We start from the raw sequence: 13,666 nt of genomic DNA on the forward strand, positions 1-13,666 counted from the left end.
AAGGCCAACTTCTCACCTCCAGCTTCTTTCATTAGTGCTTATTGATGAAAATTTGAGGACCAAGCCAAGGGTAAATAGGGTTGAAGAAGCCATACCAATTGCAAGGGGCAGAGCTAAAATACATGATGTGAGCTACTCCTCATCACCCAATGTGACTAAAAATGGATTAATCTGTATTTTCAATGAATATTAAAAAGATAACATATGAATTAATATGCTAAAATAAATTTAAGGTCAAGCAATACAAATTGTGAGTTTTCCTACCACCCTCAGAGGTAGCCTCTTTAACCTATTTCTTGAGATCCTGAAAAAGAAATCTTGTGCATTTATAATGTCCTCAGCTTCTGGGCAAGTCAGACCACCCAGCAAAGCCAGGAGATTGATCATAGGGGTGGGTATGAAAGAGGTGCAATGTATCCTTCAATCAGGGCTAATGATCCAGATCTGGTCAACTCAGACAAGCTTGTTCACCTTCTGGGTGCATGGGACAGAAGAGAGGGAGCCAGGCCTCTACACCACACTCACCTCACAACTTGCTAGGCAGTATCCACCTTTTAGAGATAAGTTATGTGGTGGGCATAGAAAGGGGATCAAGGAGACATTCTAGAAAATTTCAGGGTTTTAAATGCTACCAAAGCAGACCAGCCCAGCTGCTGTTGGGACTTCCTTACTGAGGTGCCTTGGCAGGTGCTGGTCAATGGGGCTGAGGGTGATTAAGAAAAGCTTTTAAACATTTGTCATCCTAAAAAAACGTTCTTCCTGCATTTCTGAAAAGCAACCAGCTGGTGTTTATCCTCCGAATAGCAAATTCAGTTATTTACCCCCTTGTTCCATGATATATTTTATAAAGTAATGAATGGTCCATTACACCAAACTTTGGGTGTTTGTCTCCTTACCACGACCTCCTCATGGATACCCTCAGCCAGGGAGGCCGGTAGGCGTGGGCTGAAGCCTTCTAGCCTCACATCCCTCCCTCCCTCCCCTTCTTCCCTCTCTCCCTCCCCTTCTTCCCTCCCTCTCCTGCACCCCCCGCCCCCGTTATTTGGGAGATTAGAGTTCATTAATTAAATCCTGTGCTTAGATCGAACTGTAACATTATTCCAATCACATTTATCTTGCAGGCGGCGGTGGAGATGGCAGCCTCGCTGGAAACGCGCGGGGGAGCCTGAGCCGACGGCCAGAGACGCACAGCGCGGCGCGCTCCATCGCCACGCCGCCGCGCAGCCCCTCCATCTTCCTGCTCAGCTTGGGCCCCGCTGGCTCCGGCCCTGGGGGTCCCGCTACTCCAGCGACTCTCGCCCGCCCCCACCCGCGGCCTTCCGCCGCTCGGCTGCCCGGGTTCCCCCTCCCCCGCCACACACGCTCACACGCGCCCGAGAGCACACACACACACATACACGCGCACGCACGCACACACACACACACATACACACACACTCACTGACACGCCAGCGAGCTGCTGGCCGCTCAATGGACCGATTTCCCTGGTTTCCCTGATCCCAGCCCTGCACGGGATGAGAAATTGCAAAATGGCCCGGGTCGCCAGTGTGCTGGGGCTGGTCATGCTCAGCGTCGCCCTCCTGATTTTATCGCTCATCAGCTACGTGTCCCTGAAAAAGGAGAACATCTTCACCACTCCCAAGTACGCCAGCCCGGGGGCGCCCCGAATGTACATGTTCCACGCGGGATTCCGGTGAGTGCGGGCCTCTACCTGAGCGCCCTGGGCTATCTGTCTAGTTTACGGTGTGTCGGGGGAAGGTCAGAGAGGGGTGTTGGGGCTTATCTGAGACACTTTGGGCAAGCAAACTGAGTGGTCCTCCACTTCCCTCTCGGATTCTCTGTTCCTTCTCCCTTTTATTTTTTAATCCAAAGCCCCTAAAACTCTTAATCCTGATCGATATTATTGCATTTCTTGTATTCTTCCTCGGCATCCCTTCCCCCATTTCAGAAATGGGGGGTGGGGTGTTAAGGAGAAAGATGGTGGAGGGAGAGACGGCGTCCGGGGGGCGGTGGGGGGAGTGATCCGCGAGATGGACAGGCGCGAGGTGAGCGCCCTCCCAGCTCGCGGTCCGCAGACTCCGCGGGCTGGGCTCCCGGCGGTGCGGGCGATTTAATGGCGCAGGCGCCGACTCTCCTCGCACTCGCCTCCTCTCCTCCCTCCTCCCCATCAAAGGATGCGCGGGTCTGTTGTGTCGAAGCCCCTAGGGCTTTCTCCCTCGGCCCTTTCCCCTCACTGCCGCCCTCCTCTCTCAGCGATTTCTGCAATTCTCCCGCCCCTGTGGGAAACTGGCCTCCTGGGTCGAAGTCGCCGCCAGGCGCTGCTCCCCACGATTCTCGGAGAGCCCCCGCCCCTACCTGTGCCCAGGAGCTCGCCAGCAGGGCCTCCTGACGGGCTGCTGCAACCTGTGGTCCGAGCCGGGCCAGAGGTGCGAGCCTAGAGAAGCCCGCCTGGGCACAGGAGCAGAGCTGGCGGCGGCCTCCGGGGGTCCCCAGTCCAGGGTGGGCAGTGAAATCAGACTCAGGCTCGGGAAGGAAGAGGTTAAGGCAGGAGCCCCTCCCGCACTCTTCCCCCGAGTCTCCAGTTCCTCTGCCCTTTCTCCAAAAATCAATTCCTTCGGGCCGCGGGGGCGTCGCGGGTCGCACTGGCAGCGGCGCGGCCGCTGTCCGCGGTGCTGACTCCCTGGTCCTGGCCACGCTGCCGGCTGCAGCCGTGCTGCCGGCTCCCGCCCCTGCTCACTGCGTGACGGCCATTTTATGGTCTCTCCCGCACCCGGAGGGATGGACAATGGAGAGAGGTTTCCCTAGTTGTCCTTCCTTCTACCCGGTGTGTCCAGTAGTAGAGGGTGGAACAAATGAGAGGGGCTCCGGGGTGAGAAGGACGCGCTGCGCGCTCCAGCTGCCCCTGACCCCAGCTGGCTGGACTTTAATGGCTACCTCGGCTTCCCGAGCTGAGGCCAGCACGTTTGTCTGTACTCATGCTCCTCTCCAGGTCACAGTTTGCGCTGAAGTTTCTAGACCCGTCCTTTGTGCCCATTACGAATTCTCTCACCCAGGAACTCCAAGAGAAACCTTCTAAGTGGACCTTTAATCGGACAGCGTTTTTACATCAAAGGTAGGAGAGGAAGAACCCATCTAAAAGGTGCTTTTGAATTACGAAGCTCCAGGAACAAAACAAAAACAAATCCAAATCCCAAACAAGAAAAACCTGCCTTCCCCCTCTCCCCCACCCCCAGTGTATTTGCCCTGTCTTCCTGGCCTAACTGCACAATCATTATTGGTAACCCTCTCCAGTGAGCGTAGTGCCCTCTCTAAACAGGAAACACCAGAATGACCAATTCGAATTGGGAAAAAAAATACATATTTCCAATATCCTCCCTCACTTGGGCTCGAAAGAACACCATGACTTGCAGTTAACAAGTCTGGCTAGGATTATCAAAGCCAGACAGCCATTAAAAAAATAAAGAAGAAGAAGAAAGCCCCGTAGTTAATTTCAAGACTGCCCAGTGCATTTTCATTCCCTCATTTGGGGGGAAAAATGAAAAATAAAGTAAAATTGTATTATTTCATTGAGACACACGGGAAATAGCATAATCCATCTCCATCAAATTCCTGATGAGGAGGTGGGCCCAAATATAAGCAGGTATTTAGGACTGTTGTGATTTTGCCTAGTTGTTTTCATTAAATTTTTACAGCTTTTAACTTACTATAAAGCTGTCTAAGATCATTCTTATTAATTGATGCAGCATCATTTTATATATGAAAAAGTTTTTTTGTTGTTGTTTTTTACATGGGATGAGGGAATGAGATTTACTCAAATTTACTTATTCTCCTCAGGGATTCTGGTCTTCTCTTAGAAACACACATAAGTCATTGCTTCTTCCTTTTGGTGGGATTATCATGATGCTGGATGCAATGTGAGCCATCTAGTGTATTCATGAAGGGTGTGAATTCTTATTTTTACAGACTAGTCTGTTTAGGGAGTTGTTTTGATCATACCATTTTTAGTTACTGCTCTTTTTAAAAATGTGTAATCTACTGGCAAAATTAAAACATATCCAGTAAATATTCATGGTGTCAGGAAAATGTTTATTCAAAAAAATTGACATATAACCATATGACTATTATTACATATTTTTAAATATTTATGTTTAATCCAAAATTAGTTCAGGAAATTTGAGTAATATTAAAACCCCTTAAGTGATTTTGTAAAACTTTTGGGGTGCTTTTTAAAAACTTTTGGGGTTTTAATCCAATATTCATTTTATAAATAACCCCCAAAATTTTCAAGGATAGAACACATTATATACCTTTTCCCAAAACACATATCTTACTCAATAAAAACATTCCTAACCCACTAGGTCATGTGACCCTGATGACCAATCAGAAGGGCATTTCTTTTTTAAAACTTTCCTCCTTTCAATCCACTTATTAGGTAACCTTTAATTTTTACCAGTATCATTTTAAACTTTCCTTGCCTTTTTAACAGCTTTATAATCAGTAAAACAGTACTGATCACTTCGGAAATTTTGGATTGGAGATGTCAGTTGATGTTGCTCTATACTTTGAATAATGAAGTAGTTTTTTAAAAATAAAATTCCAAGCAAGTTTCAAAACATTTCATTTTATTCCTGATATTTTTAAACAAAAAGACTGGATTTTCAGTGTAATTTCTTAGCACTGGAAAATCTAGCAGCAAAGTAAGGCATTACTGGTCCCTTAAATATTTTAATAGGTTTGCATTTAAAAGGAAACAAGTTTACTTAAAGATTAATAGGAAATCAACCTGAAGTTCATTTTATGTTTCACTCCTGTCTTAAGCTCCTTATTCTTCAAATATACCTATATTTTCAGTGTTACATTAGACTCTGTTTCTAAGGATTTGATATATCCCACTAAATTCTGTTTTTACATAATCAAGCAGGAAAATATCCTGTTTCATTATTCAAGGGGTCTTAATGAGATTATCATCTCATTTCTATTAAATATTCAACTACATCCACTGCTACTCCCATTTTCATATTTTAATAATAGATAGTGTTGTACTGACTCATATCTCTTTGGCTTTTATTTGGACACCAGTGATATTTGATATTCTTAAACATTGCAGTCCAATAGCAAACAAGTAGTCCCTAGTTACAAACTCTTAAGTCACCAATGTTTGTGCACTAATGTAAGCTCTTTGGGGCCTGTGTAAATTGTCTCCCTGTATTTTCTAACACAGTTTGGCATATGCCTCCTTCCTGGTCAAATAACATTCCTCAAGTAGATCAGAAAACCAAGAACTTGCAGCTAAAACTGCAAGTTGCATTTACAAACCTCAGAGGATTACATTCCAAACCTGACTGAAAGATTGCAACATTCCTATACATTCTGACGTAGCCCTCCCTTCAAAGACCACAATTATGAATGTGTAACCCTTGAATTCAATGTACTTGAGATTCTTGTCTGAATGAAATGGCAGCATAAGACATAAGATGGAAACTCGGTTCTTTTGAATGGAATGCATTTAATGAATTTCTTTTTATTTTAGGCAAGAAATTCTGCAGCATGTCGATGTAATAAAAAATTTTTCTTTGACCAAGAATAGTGTTCGGATCGGACAACTGATGCACTATGATTATTCCAGCCATAAATATGTTTTCTCTATTAGCAATAACTTCCGGTCACTACTTCCAGAAGTGTCACCCATTCTGAATAAGCATTATAATATTTGTGCTGTGGTTGGAAATAGTGGGATCCTGACAGGGAGCCAGTGTGGACAAGAAATAGATAAATCAGATTTTGTTTTTCGTTGCAATTTCGCCCCTACGGAGGCTTTCCAGAGAGATGTTGGAAGGAAAACCAACCTTACCACCTTCAACCCCAGCATCCTGGAAAAATATTACAACAATCTTTTGACCATACAGGACCGTAACAACTTTTTCCTCAGTTTAAAAAAGCTTGATGGGGCCATTCTTTGGATCCCTGCGTTTTTCTTCCACACTTCAGCAACTGTTACCAGAACGTTAGTTGACTTTTTTGTTGAACACAGAGGTCAGTTAAAGGTCCAATTGGCTTGGCCTGGAAATATAATGCAGCATGTCAACAGGTGTGTATATTTTATTGCATTTAACTCTTACCCCACCAGATGGCAAATCAATACTGTAACCTCTTGGGGGTGGGAGTCATCCTTAGTTGTTTTAGTACTTTAGGGAAAACTCTTCTCTTTCTTAATCAATGAATGAATCATTCCAGTTAAAAAGTTCCATCTACCCTCCAGCTGGTAGCCCAGTGTCAAATGGAGAGATTGGTGTTTCATCAGTCTCCCTCCTCTGTTCCCTTTTCCCCTCTTGGTGGGAAGCTTACTGAGAAGTCATGGAAAACACCAGGGATCAAGAATTTACCACTGGCTAAAGTACACAAAGCAAATGATTTTTAAAGAAGGTGTAGTTGGCTCAAAATTGCCCCTTTTGTTTGATGTTTAGATAGTTTAGATATTTTTGTAGATGTCCAAGGCCAGCAAACCACCTAAATAAATCACAAATTGTATTATCTGCCTTTATAATTTGATATTGGAATATAAAAACCTGTGAAAAATATTTTATGAGCTCCTTGTTATCTCTTATGATTTGATGGACTAGCCAGAGCAGCTGTATTTTCCTATAACCTGGTGGTTTTCAGTACTGGTTGTACATAAGAATTACTTGAAGAGCTTTTAAAAATACTGTTATCTGGGCTCTACCCCAAGAGCATCTAATATAATTTTTTCTGGTGGAAAGGGAGAAAGGGACCAGGCAGTTGGGGTTTTGTAGTAATTCTCCAGATGATTCAAATATGCAGTTGGAATTGAGAGCCACTAATCCAGGGTATGTTAGAAAGCAAGATTAATTGTTGGATTTTTTTTCCTTTTAAATCATCTGAGCAAATTACCTAATGCTGATTCCCCCTATATAAGAAGACAAAGTGTCCCAACAGAGCACCAAATATTACTACAATTTAGAGTGGGGTTCTGGAAAAATCTGGTAACCAGGGAATCTTAAGGATTTTCATTCTGTAACAGATTATTCTCATCCTATAGCCCCTAAAGTCTTCCAAATTTAAGATCTCTAGTTAACCTCTCATTGAAAAAGGATTCTAATAAGCTGATATGTCTAATAAATGGGTGCATCTCTGAAAGGTAGGGTGATTCCATAATTAATAGTCCAAACCAGAACTTTTCCTTGCAGAGAAAGGGGGTCCTATTAATAATTACAACAACTATAACAGACATAGACTTGGGCAATCCCTATTTACTAGGATGTACGTTCAGAGATAATAGAGCCCAACTCTCAGGTTCAAAGATGAACCAACTGAAATATAAAGGGCAAGAACTATTTAACTAACGTCACAATCACTTCCAAAATGGAGAACTAGAAGCCAGGTCTTCTGCCAGACTGTCTCTTTATAAACTCAGCCTTTGGCTCCCCTCATGTTTAATTTTAGTGAATTTTAAATTTCAATTGGAAGTGGGAAGGCCAGGGTGACTGGGCTGGGAGGTGGATTTATCCATGTAACTTAAACTGTCTAAACAAATCCATCTCCCAGCCCAGTACGACTGACCCATCAGATTGAAGCCTTGACACTGGCCTCTGAATCCACGTGTACTTATTGTTCTGCAGGTACTGGAAAAACAAACACTTGTCGCCCAAACGATTGAGCACAGGTATTCTTATGTACACCCTTGCGTCAGCAATATGTGAAGAGATCCACTTGTATGGATTTTGGCCTTTTGGATTTGACCCCAACACAAGGGAAGATCTTCCGTACCATTACTATGACAAAAAAGGAACCAAATTTACCACCAAGTGGCAGGAGTCCCACCAGCTGCCTGCTGAGTTTCAGCTGCTATATCGAATGCATGGGGAAGGGCTCACCAAGCTGACTCTGTCACACTGTGCCTAAGAACTCGGAATGGAAAGTGCCAAATGGCTGTTTAAAAAGTGCCCCAAATCAAATTGAATAGTCTTCAGAGTAGAACCCCAGAGACTTACAAGGCTCGTCTGCCACTTAAAAGGAAAGGTGTCTGCTCCCCCTTTTGCATTGCTCTTTGAATGGTCTTAGCAGACTTGGCAGGACAGATGCATTGAAGCCACATAATTTAAGCTCAGTTGATAAAGGGAATGTTGCATTTGGAAGTATGCTGCTAACAGAATGGTGTGAAGTATTTTCATGTTTGTATTTTAATAATAAACTGCCTCCCATGTTGATGAGGACTAGAGCTATAGTTTCGGAAGCTCTGCTCAGATACAGTCCTTGTAATCAGAGGCCTCAGGCCAATTGGGGCAGAATCTGTTTTGCTGGTGGGATCAGACTCTTCAAAATGGAAACAAAAAATTGGTTTGCATATCTCCCTCTCTGGCTCCCTTCCCCTCCCCCTCCTTCTCCCCCTCTCTCCCTGTTGCTCCCCCACCCCCTGTCATGTCTCTCCCTCTCCCTGAAACCATTCCCCTGCCCCACAACCACAGAGTTTAATAATTTGCTAGGAATCCTATTGAATTAGCTTTGCTTGTGTGTGTTGCATCTGTACTTGATGTGTTCAAGGTTCTGGGTAACTTTGATGTTTCATGACAAACCGAGAAAAATCATGATGAATCCCCTCATGACTATTTTTATAAGAAATGCATCTTATGAAGTCCTCACTCATCCATATGGTCATTCTGCAGCAGGGTGGTCTCTCTGGGGTGAGTGGCATATAATGCAGGTCATCTTTCACTATCACAGAGAAAGCCTATGGTGTGGGTGGCATTGCATCTCTTGGCATGGATGTGATTATGGCAGATAATAACAATGTTGCCACATCTGCAAGGGCATTGCAGCCTAGGCCTGGTGTTTCCCATAGTCCCAAACCATCCTCTCAGCATACAGAGGCAATTGAGTCAGTTGAAGAGCCTGGGACACTGAAGGAAGAAAAAGACTGTTTCGAAGTTGCTATGTTGTCCTGTCTACACCATGATGGGGTAACCATGTTGCACATCTGGAGCCTTTGAGAACCAGCAGGGCTAGAGAGGAAGGCTGGAGGTCAGCCAGGCCACCCCCTGTGGATAATGGTAAGGTGAGAGCATTTCAGGGTCCTGCTATTTGTTTGCTTTGAGACACTTGTAGACACTGAATATTCCCTAGTTCCCCTGAAATCAGTTCTACATGCCTATAAGTTAAGTATTTCAAAAGAGAAAGCCATTGTGCAGTGACGAGTCTTAGTACTAAATAGTCCTTGGAATTTGAGATTATGTAGGCTTGCCATGGAGGAATTAGTTGGCCATTCTCCTTTTCATTATTTCAGCCTTAGGAGTAGAAATCGTATCACCCCCACCCCTGGCTTCTTACTGAGCAGCACTTTCTTCTTCCAGTTCAGCCCAAAGTCTGGCCAAGTTGATGTTAAATTTTAATAAGTTTCTTTCCAAATGCCAGTCAAGCACATTTGTTATATGTTTGAGTGGGAGAGTTTATTCTTTTCCAGAAATCTCATCTAGATTGCTTGCAATATCACAAATCCCATGAAAAATCATTGCTGTATTCAGTTGTCAGTTCACTGCCCCTCTTTGGGAAAGTAAGATCATGCCTAAAATTAAGCCAAATACAATAAGGAAAGACATAATCCTTATGTTCATGTTCTGCATGGTCCTAAAGCTTCAGGGATCTATTCAGAGCAGCTGGATAGATCCAGAGGTTAAAGAAAAAGTGAAAGAAAAACATTCCGGTTCAAACACGGTACCTACTGTGACATGACTTATCATGTATGGTCGTCATCTACATAAATGGGAAGAAGTAGGAATAGAAGTTTTGAAACAGGAAACTAAAACAATTCCATATATGAAGAAACTATGAGGAAAGATATTTAAAACATTCTGAAGTTCAGTGGTATGTTCCCTGTCACTTTAAAGAAGACAATCCTGCTGTTCTCAGGCTGCGCTGGGTTAGAATCACGGAGAGATTGATAACTGACAGAAATGCGTAGTTGGCTGTTCCTGAGCACTTAGTTCAGTTGGTTACAGCTGAGTGATTTAATGCCCATATTCCTCGAGCCAGGTTCTGACTCTGGAGTTTCAATCCCAATGTACCTATTAGTTTTTACTAAATATAAATACATAGACATTTGGAACCATGCAGATTGAAGGAACAACAACAACAACAACAACAAAAACAGAATCCCTCAAAACAGTTCATTGTTCCAAGGCAGACTATTTAAATTTGATTTCATCTCAATGTAAAGCTTTGTTTGTTTTTTAAGTTCTGAGAGGTTTGTTGTTGTTGTTGTTTAATCTCACTGAATGCTTTTTCCATCTTAGGAGTGACAGGACCTTCTCCTTCCCCCACCATCATTTCAGCTGTATTTAGCAGGAACTCAAAATAGAGGGGAAATGGACTTATCTCCAGAACCAGAAGGACTTAGAGGTCATCCCTAATTCTAGACAGGATTTCTTGAAGGTGATCCCTAAAGACCACATTCCCCTTTATTAAGAAAAATCTTGTGAAGAAAATTCTAAGCCCTCCTGTTTGGTTATCCACAATACTCAGACTTCATAATTTTTTTCATTTGTAGTTCACATTCCCCTCCTATTCAAAAAAAAATAGATGCAATATGTGGGTAAAGCATTTATCCCAATTTTCAGTGCATAGTAAGTGCTCCACATGTAGCAGCCTTTCCTATTGTTGTATTGTTGGTTATGTCCTTGACCTGCAGTTCCAACACTGAGAAAAGCAGCCTCTAGTGAATCGTACAAGATCTCTTTGTTTTTAAAGATTGTTTCAAAAATTAAACCTATATAGCCACCATCTAAACCAAAAGACATGGTGGCTCCTGTGTGTCCTGATTAGAAAGGCAGCTGTCAGTAACCAGAGTTTGCTGATCTCCCATAGCTCCTAGGCTTGCAGAGTCAAGTGCACTGAGCTGGGAAGATTTATCACAGGGTAATTTACCTCTTACTTGACTCACTATAGGTCCACACCCCTTGGCTTTTGCATTGACCTCATTTTGTTGGTTCTAGGGTAAGGACATTCTTTTGTCAGCAACGTTCCTCTTTTTAGAATACTTAGAGCAGAGCCCACGTTCACCTATGGGAATAAATATCACCATAAGGCTCCCAATTCTGTCCATGACACCAACACAAATAACCAATTAAGTTGCAGAAGAGAAAAGAAAAACAACTAACATTTGGCAGCTTGCTTGATGCTAGACCCCCAGTGTACAGACATGTAGATCCCAGGAGACAGGGTTAAAGGTAGTGTCAAGAATTTCTCCCACATCCAAAGTTTCTATCCCATATTTGATGATTAACTTCTGTAGTTCCTCCATTGTTGTGTCCTTGTCTTAAGTATCCTTGATCATTGGGAAAGTGCTGTGTGCCTAGCAGTGCTTACTATGACCACTGTGCCATCTGTGTGACCCTGATGTCAGGCACCTGACTGTGGAGCTACAGCAAGGACATTCAAAGGACCAGTCTCCTTGTACACAGGTCACCAGTTAGACATGAATGTGAGTCCCCAGACAAATCTAATTTGGTGGGGAAGTCAAGGAATGGAAGAACATTTCTTTAATTTTAAGCAAGACACTAAATATTAGACACTCTCAGACAGCAGTGCACTGTTGCCCTGAGGTCAGCAGAATCAGGGATCAGACTGCAGAGTACTAGGACACTGGAAAGATAAGCGCCTATAAGCTTCCCCAGTCCTAATTCTCAACTTTTCAGATGAGAAAATGGAGATACAGAAAGGCTAAGTGACAGCCCAAGATTGTATAATTTGGAGAAATTTATCTCATCTTGGACTTACCAGGATCAAATGAAGATAGACTCAAAGGGAACATGATTTTGGTCTGGAATCTTTAGGGCACAAAAAGTAAGTTGGAAGGGTTGCAAAGGAAAAAAAAAAAGAAAATTATTTCTCCATGTAGAGCAATAAAGGATACATTTGTTCACTGGTAACCACCCACTTTCTCCCCTGAAATGAAAGAAGAACCCCTTGGTGATCACTGTTTGGTAAATCACAATTCAGTTTTTGATAGTTCACAGTTGACAATGGAAATCCTATTCAATACTCTGTTCGTCTTAATAAAACCTCGTTTTAGTAACAGATATGCATAGTTTAGAAGCCGAAGGCTGAGAATGGCTGCCCATTTTTCCTTCTGTCTACTTTGCAGCAGGGGTCTCTTGAGCTCAGAAATGCTTTCCTTATTATAAGTAATTTCAACATCAGACTTTGAATTATTATATTTAGTTCAATATGCTAAGAAGTTGTACCAACAATAACAATTTTGGTGAATCTTCAGAATGATAAAATGAGCGATTTTCTGGGTAATTCTGGATTCTTAGGTCCTTTTTTCTTGTAATTATTTGCATGTACCAGGCAAAAGTTTCTTTTGCTGCTTCTTCCACAACATGTACAACTGACTTTTTGTTTTCAAAGGGAGTTGGGACTGTGTCCATGTGGCTGAAGAGCCCAGAGGGAACACCACAGGTACTAGAGATCTAGGGCACTTGGGCTTGCTGAGTGACCTGTCTAGACTCTGTGGCCCAATTAATCAAGGCCACAGATGAATTGATATCAAGGACCAAAGTGACTATGCCTCTCACACTTAGGCTGCTTTGCCACGCAGATGTAACAGTTGAAATGGGAATGTTATTATTGTTTTAGAATGTCGTTATTGTATCATGTCAGTATTTCTGAAAATTTATTTTTACTGTGATGACTATTGAAGATATATGTGTTTTAATAGACATTTTATCCTCAACAAAGCTCATTTTCTTGGTGTTGATTACAGTAGAATCATAGTCAAAGACCTGTTGCAGAATAACTGACTCTTAAGTTTACGGTAGAGTTCTGAAGTAAGAACCTGGTTTATACCACTGACCCATCAGCAAGCAAAGCTGTATGAAATAAGGAACTCTTGAAAATACAACTCTTAATTTCTCACCCCAAACCTTTGGCTCATATCTTGGAATAAGCCCAGCTTACAAAAGTTCCCAGATGATTCTGATGTGGCCTGTTTTGGAAACCAGTAATATAAAGCACAGTCAAATATAGCATGCCAACCACGGTAGCTGAATCCTCATCAGTCCTCATACAGTTAGTATCAAATGTTCCTTAGAGTTTCCACAATACATGGCCATGTAGACACAGGACTCAACCAGTCAACTCTTCCAGCTAAATTGACCATTCACTGATCCATAAGCGAATGGTAATTGCTCATTCTAGTCAGAATGGATGGAAACCTGAGGACCAAGTGGGGAGCATTGCTTTAATATACTTTACCCCAAGGCTGGCTCTTTATATTCCACTCCATATTTCAAACTAAGGGGCAGATCTCAGGTGATTCATCTTTACAAATGAACCGACTGAGAAACAGGGAATTTACATAATTCAATCAGATTCAATTTGAGAGTCGATTCACAGGGCCTAAAATGTTTCTTGAAGGGTCTGATTTCTCAAACTCCAAGTACTGCCCAAAATACAAAGGTCTTCCAGCGATTAAACCAATCCCAAAAGAAATTCAAGGGGCTAAAATTCTAAGACCAAACCAGTGTAAGAAAGAGGGTCATTTGTTCCAGCTGCCTTGTTCCAGCCTTTGTTGGAGAAGGTGCCACAGTTCTAATGAAGTTTTAGCCAGGCTTCTTTCTATCGATGTGCACATGCAAAGCCTCTGTCATCGGAG

General features: G+C 42.7%; 1 protein-coding gene across 1 annotated transcript; it reads left to right on the forward strand.

The window, feature by feature from the left end:
• Positions 1-1,514: 1,514 nt before the first annotated feature.
• Positions 1,515-7,920, forward strand: ST8SIA3 (ST8 alpha-N-acetyl-neuraminide alpha-2,8-sialyltransferase 3; the record flags this gene model as incomplete). Its single annotated transcript, XM_081263230.1, has 4 exons — positions 1,515-1,693; positions 2,990-3,112; positions 5,531-6,088; positions 7,638-7,920. 4 exons carry the CDS (start codon positions 1,515-1,517, stop codon positions 7,918-7,920), a joined length of 1,143 nt encoding a protein of 380 aa, XP_081119356.1.
• Between the last annotated feature and the right edge of the window lie 5,746 nt (positions 7,921-13,666).

The sequence above is a fragment of the Spermophilus citellus genome, assembly GCF_964194105.1.
Source record: "Spermophilus citellus genome assembly, chromosome: 12".
Lineage (NCBI taxonomy): Eukaryota > Metazoa > Chordata > Mammalia > Rodentia > Sciuridae > Spermophilus > Spermophilus citellus.